We start from the raw sequence: 17,463 nt of genomic DNA, 5'->3' as shown, positions 1-17,463 counted from the left end.
AAAGTGTTGGCGAATAAGATATAGGCCTAAATCAAAGTGACAAACTGGGGATTGAGAGTCCTGGTACTAGAAAATGGAACATTAAAACATGACGGTTTGTTTTATTGTCGATCAAGACGAGCTCATGAGATACAAGAAAACAACAGAAGAACACATTCATTTTGGTTAATATACTATTGTTCCATCCTTACCATTCATTTAGAAAACTAACGTGTAGCCAAGCTGAGTTGTTGTTGCTGCTACACATTAAAGGTAAATTAACGATTAAGTAAAATAAATAATTAGGAATAGGATACTGGTGCACCCGTTGGGATCCATCGCTTTTATTGCAGCTCGACATGGCAGCAAGTGCAACGTCCGCATTTATAGGCCTAAAGCCTGTTTGTAGTTATTGCAAACATATAATACAAACAAGGTCACATGCGACACAGCACAGAATTGGGTCCTGTGGAATACACCTGCGTATTTCAACTTCCTACAGTACCACGTTCGCAAGATAATCGGGCCACAGTCACAAAGACACGCACACACACACGCACGCACACACACACACACACACACACACACACACACACACACACACACACACACACGCGCGCACACACACACACACACACACACACACGTACACACACACACACACATAAAAAATGGCATAGACATAGATTATTGTTATTGATTAGAAGTATTGGATGAATATCATTGTGTGAGTGAAGGAAATGTCTCCCCTCTGTACAGTTTCCTCAGTATTTCCCCACTGAATTGATAAGTCAGTTTCTTTTTCACTTTTTTGATCTCTCCAGTCTTGCCGTAGTTCCGAAGGGCCCTAGCCATCTTTTGATAGGTCATTCGTTTGCGATTTCCTTTCTGGGTGCCCCAGCGGCTGGCCAGTGCTTCCTTGTGTTTAGAGGAGAACTGGAAGATGCCTTTGTCTTGGTCCAGCCACCAGATGCTGTCCCTCATGTCTCCATTCTTTAGCAGATCTAGCAGGAACTGGTACAAACGGATCTTCCTTTTGTTGCCTGGATAAAAAAAAAAGAGTAATTTAAATGTTATGTTGAGTATTTTATTTAAAAGTTTTAACATCTGTATCTGAACCCAAACAACATGACCCTTTGTTACTGTACTTACTGGAGTCTCTCAATGAGAGTAGAGGCAGCTGGTCTTCTTGGTCGTACTCTCCTTCTGATACCTCTAGTGGAGGACTGTGTACAGGTTGGTTCTCCTCCTCTGAATAATAATGGGCAGGCGACACAGTGGGCAGATACTGGTAACACAAGGCATGGCTGTAATATGGTATCTGTATAGTGGGTGGAGAAGAAGATCACGACAGAGGTCAATTTTCCAAGGATTAATATAGGAAGTACTTTGGTTTCAGTCAAACAAACCCCCACAGTTAGATTACAGTACAGTCAACAGGAGCAGAGTTGAACAGAAGTAAATGGCAAATTGCATGAGTTTGGCATGTGGATAAAATACAGTTAAAATTCCCTGTGCTATGTTTTTACAGCCTCTTCATGTCCTTCTGACAGGTTTAAAGTTAAAAGCCACTATGTATTTATTAAATATCTTGACTTCTGGGAATGTAACTTTGAATTTCTATACTTTCCTTTTTTTTTCTTTCACTAAACCCTTCTTTTTCTAGGGGTGATTTCTCAATAAGTCGGGTATATCCAAATGTATCCACAATTCAACAGTTGGTGAGTCTGCACAAAACTGCACTATCCTTGCAAGCAGCGGGGGCCTAACGTGTCTTCACTCAGGAAAAGCACACGTTGAGCAATATTCTGTCTGCACACAATTGTCCGTGTTCCTTTTTTCACTATTGCCCTGAACATCTTAGACAGAGATTAGGCTACTGTGGTTAACATAACACTGCAGGCACAGTACCTTTTGAGTCATTCGTTTTGTGATATGCTTACTTAATTAAGTCAAACTTACCTGAGGTGATATTGAAAGAACTCCAAGAGTGGGGTCTAGGGGAAAGTGTTGAGGCTGTGTGTCCACATATTGATAATGATCAAAACGTTGAGATCGAACACTCTGTAATTCTGTTAAATTATTTTCTGGAGGTTGTTCAAATTCTGTCTGCTGGATACCGTGGTGGTACTCCCATACATTTTCTAACCAAGAAGAAAGGTATATGAGGATTGTCAGATGAATGTCCAGATTTGAACATATTACACTTAGCGTGGGAATGGTAAAACATTTGTAAAGCATTTATGAAACCTTAATAATTCATGCATCTTTGAGTCCATCTTTTAAAATATTTATTTCATCAACAGATCTTCATGCATGGCTTATAATGGACAATTTTACCCATGTAGCTCGGAGACAGATCTCATGAAGGGTGTTATAACAGCCCCTCTATCAAAAAAGTAAAATGCCATTCATAAGCCTGACCAACATTTGTATGAAGGCTGTTGTTTTGAACAATTTAGTGTCACCAGTCAATAAGCCATATCGATGTCTGTTATAACTCACCTTCATGGGGTTCTCCAACAGTAGTGAGGTATGAGTTCAACTCCAAAGGAGGTCGATAGTTTTCGGTTTCATACGGGGGTATGTTCTCTGATGCCTGGAGAAGATTAAGGTTAAGGCATCTCTTTAATGAAGGCCAAATATTGTTCATAAATGCATTGGTTGCATTTATAAAATAGCTGGTGTTCAATGTCTTCAAAGTTCAATAAAGGGATGATAAAATCAACATTATATTTAGTCCATGGAAAACATTTCACCCACCACTAGAATAATTAATGTAGCAACACTACGTTATCACTTAATAGCAAACTTGACAATTTAAGAATGGTAAATTATTTATATCCATATTGAAACACTGTACACAGTACTTACAGATGGAAAGATATAGCCTTCCATGATGTAAGCAGGCAGTGTGATCTCTACTTTCTGAACTTATGGTAAAAAAAAAAAAAAACTGGACCAATCCTTCAGAAAATCTTCTCCTTGAATACAAGTTCCACTGACTGATTAGACAACTGTCAGACAGATGGATGGGAAAGCGTGTGACAGGGAGCACTATGTTCACACTAGACTGAAGTGAAGTGTCACAGCACACAGGAACCAATCGTGACAACTTCATGGGGCTGGTCTTCATCGTTGTTTTGTGTCCATTTTTAACAAATCATCAAGCTCATTGTAATTATACACCATGTTATAAATAAGCTAATATTGAATCGGTAGAGATGTTTATCAATAACATGTATATCTTTTATTCTGACAAAAATGGTTGAGACAGTTATCTGACAATGTTTTGTATTGTCTTTCAGCTTAGCCAGTGGGCGGTTGAAGAGGACAGAACAGGTCTGAAACCAAAAGTGATGTTTGGACAGAGGATGGTTCCCCTTTTAATCACAGTTAGACACTATAGTCATTCATTTGAGGAAGTTTTGAAGTGCATTATAACCGACCTGTTTGAAATTCTTATAGCATTCGCAGTTCTTTAAACAATGAATACGTTTACAATAACTCACAACAAACAAATGGCTTATCTAACTAATGTATTGATTTGTGACAATTTCGTCAGATGCATTGTAAATATCTGTACATACTATCTAAACAGGCACACTCACAGACATACACACGTACATACACTTCTGAACTCCGTCTCAAAGGAGGAACTATAATCAACAATAAGATTCAATTCCCTTTTTAATAGATGGGAATAACAAAAATGAGAGTCCTGAGAAGAACTGGCAATGTAGGCTCTTTGAATCGCACAATACATCTCCGTACAACAGACCAATAAGACAGCATGATCTGATTTGGCATAGGATAGTTTGAGAGAAGTCGATGGTTTAGATGGCAGTCAGGTATTTTTAAATGTACTGTCAGTGATTACAATTATTGTGACAAATCTGTTGAAATACTCAGATCTCAGTTGCTATTTACAGCATCGGTACAGAGGGCAGTCAGACTGGATCAAATAGAAATGTATAGCTATTCACCATAGAAGGTAAAATCATATAATAGAACATTTTGTATTATCATACCAACCTACTTGTACCTTTTTATGTCCTTTGGTTGTTGCTGAGACCACATTTCTTGGCCCATAGTTTAGATCGAATACAATATTGAATATACTGTAAGTAAACATTAGCAGGTTTTCCTAACGTGTTGGAGTTTATTTCCTGTCCACAGGAAGTCTGTTACATCTGCAGAGACCATCTTTTGCACAACTGCTAAAAGAATGTCATCACTTCAACTGTTTCAGCTAAATTAAGTTTAGTGAATATAACAGGAAGATGACATAATCAGTTTGACTTGAGATTTGAATGGATTTGAACTCAGTGTCTTGAAAAACAATATCTATTTGTACGTAGTGGCCATCAAAGGCATAGTTATCTCTGAAAAATGTAACTAGCATGTGACTCAAGCTATGATTATTATCCGATATGATTTACTTTGAACCTTTACTTCATAAACTGAGACACATATTACCTTACAAAAAAACTAAAACACACTCACATATGTTGACTAAGGAGCACTACTGACCACATGTAAATGGTAGGCTATGTGGTCTATCAGTTAAGCTTGTAGGCCACAGTAGGCTGGCCTAATGTGAGCCTTTATCTCTCAGGGCACATTTCCTGTACAGAGTAGTCATCCCTGCCACACTAACCAACAACACAGCCTACAGCACGAGCTGTCTAACCACCTTTTTACTCCCGATTGTTCAGTGCTCATTATATGTAAAAAGGTAATGCAGAGGTTTAAAATAACCTATTGAAGATAGAGGAAGTAGGTTACATATGCATGATTTGGGATTGTTATATAGAGAAATTAAGTTATTAGTTTGTGTGATGAATTACTTATTAAGATATTTATTAGGAAGACAAATTTAATTGCAATCGGTTTAGTAGGATTTAGATTTCGTTTAGGCCTGTATTTACAGACATGTTATACTGACAAAGAACAATATTGTTGGTTTGTTTTTACAAATGTTTGCTCTGTCTCCATCTGCTGGCATTAGTTATTCGACCTGACAATATGTCCCAGATGGAATGTTACAGTGTTAGGTTCGTTGCCAGATGACCTAAACATTGGCCTGTAGCTGTGATACATCCACCGAATTATGCGTATTTTACGACAGTAACATGAAAGTGAGGGTGGTCCTTTTTACATAATATCAAAGAAACAAAATAGCATTTTTAAGACAATTACGCAATTTCTACTACAGCAACGAGAGACTATAACAAGATAGTGATTGCTGTCCCAGGGAATCACAGCACCGGTTGGAGAGCTGTACCTCGCGCTAAAACAGCTCCTTTAGCGTGCGCGAAACATGGCTGCTATGAGGACATTAACGGTCGCAGGTCTCTTTTTGGCTTTTTGTGCCTTAGGATTGATCGCAGTGGCTATTAGTACCGACAATTGGTATGAAACCGATGCGAGGAGGCACCGGGAACGTTGCAAGAATTATTCAAACAAAAGAAATGACCCTGGATATATTTACATTTCAAATCACAACCTCCCTCTGCGCATGTTACCGAAAGAAAATAATGTAGAGAGAAAGGGATCTAGTGGTGGAATCCTCCTGCGTGCTAAACGGCACTTCTTGCCTCCTGCCCCGGCCATGGAGTCCCTCTGCAGTCGGCAATTCAACTCAACCATTACCGGGCTGTGGAGAAAGTGTCACCGGGAAGGGTTCGACCTGGAAACAGAGGACCTAATCTTTAAAGGTTTAATTCATTCAATATCAGCCTGCTACGTTATAGTCTACAGTGTCCGATTTGATTTTTATTGTTTTAGTATTTTATCTGTTAACAATATTTGTACCCCTGACAATGGTATGTTGATCTCCTTGCAATTGTACGACTCGGTCAGTGTTTAAGACAACGTATGCGCTATCCAAGGTGCTGATGTTGCGCGGTCATCTAACTCATAGCAGGCCTACGCAGTAACAGAGCTTCATCCATCCTTGAAATGGGCAGGGTTGTTTTTTTATTTTTCCTGTTTAATGTTGAATTTTACAGGCAAACTCTTTTAAAAAATGGTTTGCGTTAGGACATAGGCTACAGTACTGCATGTGTTGTGTTCCAGGCACTGGTGTTTTTCAAATGGGCTTTGTAAAACGCTTGTTTTCTTTGTATCTGTAGGGTTGATTCAACGCTGCACACAAATTAAATACTACTACTCCTCCTCAACCCTTCCCCGAAATCTGCCAATAAATCTCACCAAGACAATTAAACAGGATGAGTGGCACGCACTCCGTAAGTTGTGGCTTCACACTCAGCCCAGTTTAATTTACTTTTGCTACATTAAGTTGGAATCAATTTGATTATTTGAAATGTTATGATTATTGAAATAATTACATGTCTTTCTCCGTGACAGACCTCCAAAGAATGACTGCTAGCTTCATAGGAATGGCAATCTCCATCATTCTTTTTGGCTGGATCATTGGAGTACTGGGCTGTTGTCAGCAGCATGATCTGATGCAGTATGTAGCTGGACTTCTTTTCCTCATGGGAGGTAAGAGATATTTTATATAGAAAAAGCAGTACTCTGAATGACCACTGTGGGGCAGTAAAGGGTTTGTTATGCAGAGGGAATGACCGAACGGGTACAACATAATCCTGAAGAAAATACGTGGGCTGAGCACTGGTAGCCTAATAACACTAGTTTAAACACCAGTTTTTTTTATAATGGTTTCGTGATGTTCCATTGTTTTCTTTTTGTTTGAACAGGAACATGCTGTATCATTTCCTTGTGCACCTGTGTAGCTGGGATCAATTTTGAACTTTCCCGTTATCCCCGCCACATGTATGGAATACCAGAGGACATTAGTCATGGGTATGGTTGGTCCATGTTTTGTGCCTGGGGGGGGCTAGGACTTACCTTGCTGGCTGGGTTCCTGTGCACGCTGGCCCCGTCTCTCTACCCCCCCCACACGGTGGCCCAGAAGCCCAGACAGGAGAATGGCTGTGTGTGACAAGCTGCCAAACTTCCTAGTGACACGTTCCCCACCCCCTTCTGAAACAGCAGAGCCGAGCTGTTTTTCCAAAGACATCATCAAGGGGGATTTAAAACTGAGAGAGCTTGCACCACTCTGGCCGCACAATGAACAAGGAAATTGTTTCTCTTTGCAGAGGATGTTACTGAAGAGGAAGATTTTTATGTAGATTGCTTCAGTATTTCTGGGGCTTTCTCTGTCCCTCTTAATCAGATGGAGTCAGATGGCTGAGCGGTTAGGGAATCAGGCTATTAATCAGCAGGTTGCCGGTTTGATTTCTGGCCACACATAAATGACGTTGTGTCCTTGGGCAAGGCACTTCACCCTATTTGCCCCGGGGGAATGTCCCTGTACTTACTGTAAGTCACTCTGGATAAGAGCGTCTGCTAAATGACTAAATGTAAATCAATAAACTGTAAAGTGTCATTGCTTGCTACTCAAAGGGAGCACACAATTACTCAAAAGAAGAAAAAAAAGTTATTACAGGTTATAAAGAAACAGAAGATCAATAGCACAAACTTTTACAATTAAATCATGAAATTGTCACATTTTAAAGGGCAATTGTGTGCAGTAGTATCGTCATTGAGTAAAAAATATATGTTAATATACATTTTGAACTGTGTGTATGTAGATATGCATTTATGTTAATTCAAGGAGAACATGAGCATTGAAGATGAATCTGTATGATTTCATGAGAGATGTTTTGATGTTCTTGGAATTGTAGCCGAGTCAAAATATTTTTGAAAAATAAAATGTTCATGCGTTTGACTTCATTTGTTCTGTATTTTATATGGAGAAGAGGAACCTTCAGGTTGTCATTTTATTTAACCACTTCTGAGGTCTCCAAGTCTGCTTAACTCTTGACTTCTCAGTTACGCCACTATTTTTGCAGTAGAAAAACATGAACTCCTTCACAATAAGTTGAGCAATAAATGACACAGGCTTCCTAGAAAAGAAAATAAGTAAAAATGAAAATATTTTAAGTACACAATAAATCTAGAGCAACGTCTAAACTTTCTGTGTTACCACTGAAAAAAGGAACGTTGTCTATATTCATTGACAACAGGAAGTTTAGAAGTTCATGATCCGTATTTGTTTTCCCATATTTCCTATTAAATCTTTATGACCTCTAACTTTAATACATTTGTTTCCCACATTTCCTTTGGTATGTGTTGTGTTATACTTTTGGTTCCCTAGATATTCTTAGGGGTAAAAAGTTTCGTTTGATAGTTCCAATAGAGGCATTATCCCTGTTAATAAAAAAGTATTTGGTTTTAACTGGGAACATTTCATATAGTTACAGAATAGACCTGTTATGTCTGAAGCTGAAAATACAACACAACACAAAAACAATACTAGACAACAGTAACATTATGTACCAACAAGAATAAACCATTTAAAATAGATAATATCAGCTACTTCCCAATACATTTCTCTACATGTACAGCCCGATTTGAAGCGATACAATAAAGATGAAATAAAGTCAGCAAAATCGGATTATGTAGCTTTAAAGAGTTGAAGAGGTGGTTCCAGGGGTTCAGTCAGGCATAATGGATCATTTTGCTTTCCTCCCATGTTCCCCTGAGTTCAAAGACTGTGTTTATGTTTTCAGTTAAGTTGCTTCCAAATGACACATTTACAAGGCAGGGGAACATTAAACACAACAATTCAGAAAGTGTGCATGCACACGCGTGCGCAAACACATACGACAGAAGTATTTTTCATTCTTCAGGCAATGGACTTTCCAGTTGTTGGGACTGGGCTGATTTATACATTGAGATACTCTGTTTTGAGACGACTGAGTCTTATGCCATGGCTTTTAAGAACGAGAGAAAGCAGCTCGTGTTTATCTTTTAATCCCACTGAGATATCCGTTGTCTCCCTGAGACTATCTGTAACGCCATGGATTGGCTTCAAGACATTGCCATTGAGTTGGTGCTCATCTTCAAGGTCGTTGTCCTGACTTTGTTTGAATTTAACTTCTAACTCTAAGAGTGATTTCTCCACACTTGTAAAAGCCTCACTAATCTGAGATGTTTCCTGAGACAGAAATGTCCCATAGCTCTCCTTTCCGTCCAAGTCGTAAGATATCGTTCTGCCGATGCCTTCCAACAACCTTGCAGCAGCTTCAACTTGATGCTTCATGATAAAAAAATCGTCGCGCACTACCGAGTCGCTGTCCTCATTCGTTCCGCACGCGCGCCGGTCAGTGAATTTAAAGAGCATTTGACATGTCTCGGGGTCGTCATTCTCCTCATAGTCGCCGTCCGGTACAAAAAAGTGATAAAATGTGCCATTAGAAATTTCTGGGTACAAGGGCCCACTAAAAGCTGAAAAGCAAAGTGGCATAGATGTTAAAAGAAACAGCAGACGTGTGAAATCCATATCTACTTCTCAATGGGTTTAGGCCGACTAGGGCTTTAACCGCTGTCTATAGCACAACAACTGCTGTGAGAGTGCTTCGCGTGCAGTTTTCATTCCGACTCAAGTTACAGTCCCACCTCACCTAAAAGGCACAGACAACCCGAATTAGAAGTGTTAACACAGATCAACCACTGAATTGTAGCCTGATAGTCTAGTCTATAGCCAGTGGGCGCAGGCTACTGAAAACTTGCTCACAAAATTAAATAAATCTGTAATTGTCACACAAAAAGTTGGAAAATAGTCTGATTATCATAAAATAGTTAGTGTCACCGCTGGTTTAATTAGTTTACACTTCCAGTGATAGTGAGTACACTGTCTTCAGACATTTTGTTTGAAGTGTCAGCAATTTCCCCACCTGTACTCGTGTAATATCTTACTGGTGATTCAGTCTCACACATTAGGACAACAATGTACTCATGAAACATTAATGATTAATTGTGTGTGACATTAAGTCTTATAGAAACCCTCAAAAACTCATTACTTATATCTTTACTTTGGTTAATTGTCCTTTTGTTTTCAAACAACAAAAAACATACTCTTTACAACTTACATCTTTATAGATCAAAATTCTTACTTCTGTAACCTCAAAAAGAAGGACATGATTTTATGTATAAGTTAATGCTTAATCCTGCTTTGGATGAGTAATCCCTGTCACAACCTTAATCAGCAAAATCTCACTCTGTTTCAATTTAATAATGGGCAGCTCCTTAAATCATCAACTCTTAGTGAACACTTTAAATAATTCAGTAAATGAACGTCTTTGCAGAAGCAAGAAGCAGAGCAACTGACTCAACAGAAGCATCAAACCACCATGGCATTCCGCTCTCCTGGAGTGGAAACCTTCCAATCATGGGACTACGTGGTGTTTGCCTGTCTGTTCGTGGTCTCCTCTGGAATAGGGGTCTTCTTCGCCGTGAAAGAGAGAAACATGGCCTCTTCTAGAGAGTTCCTGGTGGGGGGGCGACAGATGACTTGTGGCCCCGTGGCTCTGTCCCTCACGGCCAGCTTCATGTCTGCCGTCACTGTCCTCGGAGCCCCCTCTGATGTCTACCGCTTCGGGGCTTCCTTCATACTCTTTGGCGTGGCTTATACCTTGGTGGTGCTCGCAACAGCAGAACTTTTTGTGCCTGTGTTTTATAGATCAGGGATCACGAGTACTTACGAGGTACGTGTGCATTTCATTAGTACGTGCCATAGTAGTCTGTCTGGCATGCCTCGCTATCGAGGCTTACCTGCCTCGGGGGTTGTAAGGTGAGTTAGAAAAGCAAACTTCAATCCGTTTGTTTGCACTTCTGTGTGAAAGGAAGGTTGGTCTGCAATCTTGCGTTGCAGGAAATGACATCATCTCATGGTGGTGTAGGATAGGGGTTCAACCTTCCAGTGATATAATTTAGAAACACGTTGCATACTGTGACAGGGAGCACAGAGCTAACAGTAAACTGCCATCGTTCTGTTCCCTCCAGTATTTGGAGATGCGGTTTTGCAGGGGGGTTCGTCTGGCAGCAACTCTCATTTACATTTTGCAGACGGTAAGATTACCCAACCAGGGAAATAAACACTGCAAAGCTATGTAATCAAGCAGACTGGATGGATAGGAAATGAAGAGCCCGTTATAATGTTTTTTTTTTTTGTAACTGGTCTTGGTAATATTTCAGATATTATACACTGGAGTTGTGGTGTACGCTCCTGCGCTTGCCCTGAATCAAGGTCAGTTATAGATCAAACATCACATAAATTCACTGTACCAAAAGTATTCTGCAAACCGAAATTATTCTCAATCTTTCTGCAGTGACTGGCTTCAATCTTTGGGGTTCTATATTTGCCACTGGCATCGTGTGTACATTCTACTGCACCTTGGTGAGTTGGGTTAACAGAGACAAATGACTCGAACTTGAACTCATTCAAGCCCATTCTGTTTCTTCACATGTGGCACATGTTTAAACACTCTGTCTCACAACATCAACATTGAAAGTCTAACTGACTTTCAAGACATCGTAAGTAGCCAACCAGGTTAGAAATTAAGTCACAAGGGAGGGGCCAGGTACCAATGGATGTGTTCATTGTCTGTGGTGTGCAATCTCACTATATGTGTGTGTGTGTGTCTTTGATTGGAATGTGTGTGTACACACTGGTGTGTGTTTAGGGAGGCCTGAAGGCTGTTGTGTGGACAGATGCCTTTCAGATGGTGGTGATGGTGGTGGGTTTCCTGACTGTGCTGATCCAGGGGGTGCTGAAGGCAGGAGGGCTTGGGTCTATATGGGAGGCAGCGCAGAAAAGCAACAGGCTCTCTGTGTTTGAGTGAGTTCAAGAAACTGCCCACACCATTCTCTGGATACAAATACCATTGAAATTAGATTGAAGATGGCCCAATGATATTTACTGCTATCTTCATAGTACGTAACAAAAGTAAAATAAACAAAAAATTGTCCTCAGCTTTGACCCTGACCCTCTGAGACGTCACACATTTTGGACCATCACCATTGGAGGGACATTTACTTGGCTTGGCATCTACGGAGTTAACCAGTCTACTATACAGAGGTGTATTTCCTGCAAGACTGAAACCCACGCCCGACTGTAAGCATTATCTGTTGCCATGGCACTGTGAGTCGACAATATCTGACGTTCTTTGTCAAGAACATCTTCGCCCCACAAAACCTTCATATTCTGCTCTAAAACAATAGAGCCAATTGGGTGTAGATTCAGCACGATTCTCCATGCTGCGAAGGAGAAATAGAAAAAACACGTGAACTTCTGCATCCACACGCCTTTTCAGAGCTTTGTACCTCAACCTCCTGGGTCTGCTGATCATCCTGGTGTGTGCTGTGCTGTCTGGCCTCATCATGTATGCCTTCTACGCTGACTGTGATCCATGGACAGCCGGCTTCGTTGCCGCCCCCGACCAGGTTTGTCTGGACAGGCCCGGTCCTTCCCTTAGGCAACATAAGCAACCGCCGATGGCGGCATGTAGAGAGGGGCACTTTTCCCAAGTGCATCTATTAATTAACCCCCCCGCACAACTAGCAGAGGGCGCCAACCGTGCCACGTCATATGTCCGTGTTGTGGTTGGGCAGGCAGCACCCCGTTTTGTGATCCCGGGGTGGGTGGGTGATAAATCTTGCCTGTAGGCTGCCAAATGTGCTAGGACCGGTACTGTGTCTGGATCTCGAGTTTCGGTCGTGCCAACCCGTACCATGCATTTCTAATTATGTGTATCTCTCTCGAAAGCTCATGCCGTACTTTGTCATGGATATTTTGGGGGAACTCCCTGGCCTTCCCGGACTTTTTGTGGCCTGCGCTTTCAGCGGAACTCTAAGGTTACACGTGTACACATTTCAATTACGAGGCGCCTTGCAGCTATTACAAAAAAACTTTGCGGTCTTCCCTTTGAATGGATTCATTGCAAGATGTGAAATGAACCACTGAACCGTTTGTCCTCGCAGCACTGTGGCGGCCAGCATCAACGCTCTGGCAACAGTGACCTATGAGGACTTTGTGAAGCAGAGCTGTACAAACCTCTCCAATTCAGCCAGTGCCTGGATCAGCAAAGGATTGTGTAAATATGCCTTTAATTTGTATGTGCATGACAACCGTGTTCCCAGTAGGCCTACAGCGAGAGATGTTAAAGAAGATATGTAAAAAATGTGATAAGATTTTGATCATGCACGAACAAGAAGTTGAAACCAGCTACACAAAGCCCGGTAGGACTTCTTGTTTGTAAGAAATTCCACGGAGGCACACTGCTGAGAGAAGTTCTACTCCCTGCAGGTATTGTGTTTGGTGTGGTCTGCACTTCCATGGCTGTTGCTGCCTCCTATATGGGAGGAATTGTGCAGGTAAAAGTTGAATCTGACTTGGAGTCCTGCTCTGGGAACTTCTTTTGATGTGTGTGTGTGTTTATGTGTGAATGTGCATTACACTCCTGATGGCCAGGCTGCCCTGAGTATTCATGGAATGTGCGGAGGCCCAATGCTTGGCCTTTTCTTTCTGGGAATACTCTTTCCTTGGACCAGTTCAAAGGTCAGTGCTTTGAAACATAAATTCACAACACAAATCACACACTCTGCCCTGAAGTCCCATTTGATATATAGACGCACTCAACTTGACCTCATCTTCTAACCGTGGCTGAGCGGTTAGGGCATCGGGCTAGTAATCTGAAGATTGCCAGTTCGATTCCCGGCCGGGACACATGACGTTGTGTCCTTGGGCAAGGCACTTCACCCTACTTGCCTCGGTGGGAATGTCCCTCTACTTACTGTAAGTCGCTCTGGATAAGAGCGTCTACTAAATGACTAAATGTAACCCTGTGGTATGTGTGTGGTCGTAGGGTGCTGCTGGAGGGTTGATGGTGGGCATTGCCCTCTCGTTCTGGGCTGGCGTTGGGGGGTTTCTTTACCCAGCCCACAGCAACAACACCAGGCCTCTGGACCTCAGCACAGCAGCATGCCAGCAAGCCAATGTTTCAGTCATGGATGTCACTCCAACTCCACTCTCACTGGACTCCAATCCTCTCTCACCCAGGTGGAGTGCAGAACCAGCCCCTTTCTCTGTGTCCCTTTGTAATTATTTCCCTGACAAGTCGCATTCATGTCTAACAACATGACGGATGCCAGCATATCGCCTTTGTCCTCCCCAGGTCACCCTTGGCTGATTCCTGGTACTCCATGTCCTATTTGTACTACAGCGCAGTGGGATTTATAGCCACTGTTACAGCAGGCCTGATGATTACCTTCCTTATAGGTACTGTTTATGTGCATAGGGGAGATGGCACATTACTCATTTACACTTAAAGGGACCAGGGATCAATTCCTATTTCTTGAATGTGAAGGGAAAACACCCAATCTGTGACATCCTATTAACTGTGTGAAAATGTTGTGGTTACAAATGCAACTGCTGCTCTTGATAGCCCAGGCCTCGCCCTTAGATTTTCAAAAGAGGCTTTAGAAACCAGCTGAAAACAAGTGTTATTTAGCAATGTTGAGGCATTTAAGGTTGCATAAGCAAGAATTCACAGCTTTAACCAAGTGGAAACTTTGGAGTTGTCTTTATCTTGGATTCTACTTCTCTTTGGCAGGATCCAGCAGGGGAAAATATGTGAAACCTCTCTTAATACGGCCAGTGTGCAATCTTTGCTGCTTCTGGTCTGATAAGTACAAGAAAATGTGCTGGTGCGGTGTCAACCATGACGAGGATAAACAGGTGAGAGACTATAATAAGCATGACTACATATGTTCATGTTGTATCAGAGGAACACAATACACCCCTGTTCTGCTTCTCAGGTTTTGGAAATCCCAGACGTGACGTGGGAGGGATACTGTGAGCGTGAGGAAAAAGGCAAAAAAGCGTTTAAAAGAAAAAAGCCAGCAACAAACAATTACGACCTTACGGAAAAATCAAACCCCAACGCTGGGTTCACTGAAGACTCTCAGCCTTTCTAAATGCAATATCATCTATGGGTCTCAAATGCTGTATTTGGAGTGTATCACGTGGTTTATGAGCATAACAGGTAGAGGTGACCTGTTCTTTCTATTATTATTAAATTATTATTATTATTATTAAAAAGAACAGCCAGAGTATTTGGTTTAAAAGATACAATCCATAATTTATTACAGAAAAGAGTGATATCCAAATTATTTTATTATGTTACATCTTTTTTTTTTTTTTTATGTTATTACATGTAAACAGGGATGAAGTAAACAATGTCCAGTAATTGGTACACAACCAAAGACATCCTAACATAAAGTCCATGGTCTACTGGGCTTCCTGTCATGTTAACAGTATGCAGTATGGAATGATATCCACGTCTTTAGTGTCTGACTTCTCATAATGGGCAAGGTCATCACTGTTCTACTGAATACAATATTCTACCCTCACCTACAGTTTCCATAGCCAGCTCTTGCTCTGTTGTACTTAATCACCTACATGTGATGTTTAATCAATTGTTTTATATCTCATAAGAGTGACAGAGACAATAATTCATGTTACGTCACCTCTAGTATTTAATCTGAATCATTCTTCAATATCTATAGTCAATCTGATACAAAATCAAAGATTTACAGCTGCCAATTTTTTTTAAATAAGTAGCTTCTCCCACCGACAAAGCCAGAGGTGTCAAACTGTTTTTGTGCTGAAAGTGACTCCAAAAACCAAATAAAGCTGTTATCAAGATTTTAGGCTTTTACATAATTCCCCACAAGGATTTTGCAGTGTTCCAAAAGCAATGCCAAACCCACTATCTGTAAAACACTTAGACATAAAACAAAATGCTTCTCTTAAATATCAGTATTTGAAACTTGAACATACACTAGGACATGGAGGATTTTTTCCAACCATCCATTAATTAAACATTGTTCATATTCATCACTGAAACAAGTCATTTGAACCGATTGAAGACACATTTTGTTAACCTCACAGAGTTGAGCTCTGTGTAAGCCATGCAGGCTCAAGTTAAAAAGTATTCTAATGAATTGATGCATCCACATCGGACACTATTCAAGTTATACAGAGCAACCATGGTTGACAACATGCATAGATCGCCAATAATCACATCACAAGAAGGATGATTTAAAATAATTCTAAACATTCCTCAGCCCATAGTATATGTATAAACTGGATTAGCAATTGAAATGTGTAAAGATGGGTCTCCAAACCGGTTCCTGTAGAGCTACATTCCTGTACGTTTTAGCTCCCGTTTTAACCGACTTTGTTCAAAACACCAGTTATTGGAATAAACCACACTACCAAATACTAGAATCAGGTGGTTTGGAGTAAAACGTACAGTAAGGTATCTTTCCAGGGTTAGATACAAGGATTGTTTTGTACTGTTTATTAACAATAGGTATGTAGTATGTACTATTTCTCATATTTTAATTTAATTTACGTTCCTTATTGCAGCTTTAGGCAAATGATTGGTTTCTTTATGCTATTCGTAAAAGCTTTAGAACAATCTGTTCTTAAAAGTTGTCATGTTCAATGAAAAAAAAAAATATGTAGTTTACAATATCAGCCATAATCTCTTATTCTATGAGCATCATACCATCAACTTTGAGATAGTTTGTTTTGAGGCAATGCAAGAAAACAAATCATGCTTCTAAAGTGTCTTAGTCTTAATTAGTCTTAATTTTCAGACTAATGTGATGATTTTTAGTCATGCAAATGCAAAAATATATATACCGTTTACTGTATATATCTTAAAAAGCAGAATACTTTTTGATTGCATCTACTAAATGATTTAAAACAAGATCACCTGCAAACATTCAGAGGACACCTGAGGAAAGCGGAAGTTACATCACCTTACTTGCTTTTAAGGAGAGGTGAAGACATGCTGGCTAAATTCAGCACACCAACGAAAAACATTACACACACGAGAAGCCATCAGAAAAATACTGTACACACACACGCGCGCCTTCACACACACACGTGCACACACAGCTTGTAAAGAAAAACTGAAATGATTACTCTTGAACTAAAAATAAAAATGTACAGCAATAACACAACAAGTACTGTAGCAGAATGTCCTAATTAAAGTATTCCAGACAGTCTTACATTTCAGCTACTACTATTCTAGACTCCATTCATTATTTATTTTCTGAAACCGCCACACATATCGTGCAAATTGAAGAAGTCATGTAATCGAATGTGCTTGGTAGCAAAGTCCTTGAGAAAATGTAAAAATTAAGCATCTGTTCAAGATTCCATTCTTTAATTCTAATCTGTATGTTATTTTATATATCGATTCAAAAAACGCTATAATTGAAAATATAGAGTAGCAGAATGTTGGGGTATTGTCTGACATTTTCACTTCCATGCTTCCTAGTGTGTTTCCCTGAACTATCTCAGGGCTAAACTAGCTAACTCAGTCATTACAATAGAGCACAATGAAGAGCGAATGAGAAACAGACCCTCGGCATGGAAGAACAGATTTACCCCTGCAGGTGCGAGTCGTTTACAATGGGGCTGTTCCTCATACGCTGAGGATTTTGTACGAGCTGAATCACCATCTGAGGCTGGTGCACAAGCAACAGTGGTGGGCTATATTGTTCACATTTTGAAGCATATCGAGAGGAGATATC

At 40.5% G+C, this 17,463-nt stretch overlaps 4 protein-coding genes across 4 annotated transcripts; 2 read left to right on the top strand and 2 right to left on the bottom strand.

Annotated features, from left to right (window-relative positions):
- Positions 1–76: 76 nt before the first annotated feature.
- Positions 77–3,325, bottom strand: spi1a (Spi-1 proto-oncogene a). Its single transcript, XM_047034542.1, has 5 exons — positions 2,854–3,325; positions 2,485–2,578; positions 1,942–2,123; positions 1,132–1,300; positions 77–1,022 (listed from the first exon to the last, which is right to left on the bottom strand). Exons 1-5 carry the CDS (start codon positions 2,875–2,877, stop codon positions 700–702), a joined length of 792 nt encoding a protein of 263 aa, XP_046890498.1. The 5' UTR covers positions 2,878–3,325; the 3' UTR covers positions 77–699.
- Positions 3,326–3,426: 101 nt separating this feature from the next.
- Positions 3,427–7,232, top strand: tmem276a (transmembrane protein 276a). The gene is made up of 4 exons (XM_047034540.1): positions 3,427–5,699; positions 6,117–6,230; positions 6,352–6,489; positions 6,705–7,232. The coding sequence occupies exons 1-4, from the start codon at positions 5,303–5,305 to the stop codon at positions 6,947–6,949; spliced, it is 894 nt and encodes a 297-aa protein (XP_046890496.1). The 5' UTR covers positions 3,427–5,302; the 3' UTR covers positions 6,950–7,232.
- A 544-nt stretch (positions 7,233–7,776) lies between these two features.
- On the bottom strand, positions 7,777–9,435 carry fibina (fin bud initiation factor a). Its single transcript, XM_047034543.1, has one exon. It carries the CDS (start codon positions 9,353–9,355, stop codon positions 8,738–8,740), a length of 618 nt encoding a protein of 205 aa, XP_046890499.1. The 5' UTR covers positions 9,356–9,435; the 3' UTR covers positions 7,777–8,737.
- A 674-nt stretch (positions 9,436–10,109) lies between these two features.
- On the top strand, positions 10,110–16,663 carry slc5a12 (solute carrier family 5 member 12). The gene is made up of 15 exons (XM_047034515.1): positions 10,110–10,559; positions 10,858–10,923; positions 11,050–11,101; positions 11,184–11,251; positions 11,538–11,692; positions 11,828–11,968; positions 12,168–12,297; positions 12,620–12,708; positions 12,835–12,947; positions 13,160–13,227; positions 13,325–13,411; positions 13,719–13,912; positions 14,028–14,131; positions 14,466–14,590; positions 14,671–16,663. Exons 1-15 carry the CDS (start codon positions 10,206–10,208, stop codon positions 14,827–14,829), a joined length of 1,905 nt encoding a protein of 634 aa, XP_046890471.1. The 5' UTR covers positions 10,110–10,205; the 3' UTR covers positions 14,830–16,663.
- The last annotated feature ends 800 nt before the right edge of the window (positions 16,664–17,463 follow it).

The sequence above is a fragment of the Hypomesus transpacificus genome, chromosome 14 (assembly GCF_021917145.1).
Source record: "Hypomesus transpacificus isolate Combined female chromosome 14, fHypTra1, whole genome shotgun sequence".
Classification (NCBI taxonomy): domain Eukaryota; kingdom Metazoa; phylum Chordata; class Actinopteri; order Osmeriformes; family Osmeridae; genus Hypomesus; species Hypomesus transpacificus.
The sequence above is the reverse complement of the archived record's forward strand: the minus strand, read 5'-3'. Positions and strand labels throughout refer to the sequence as shown.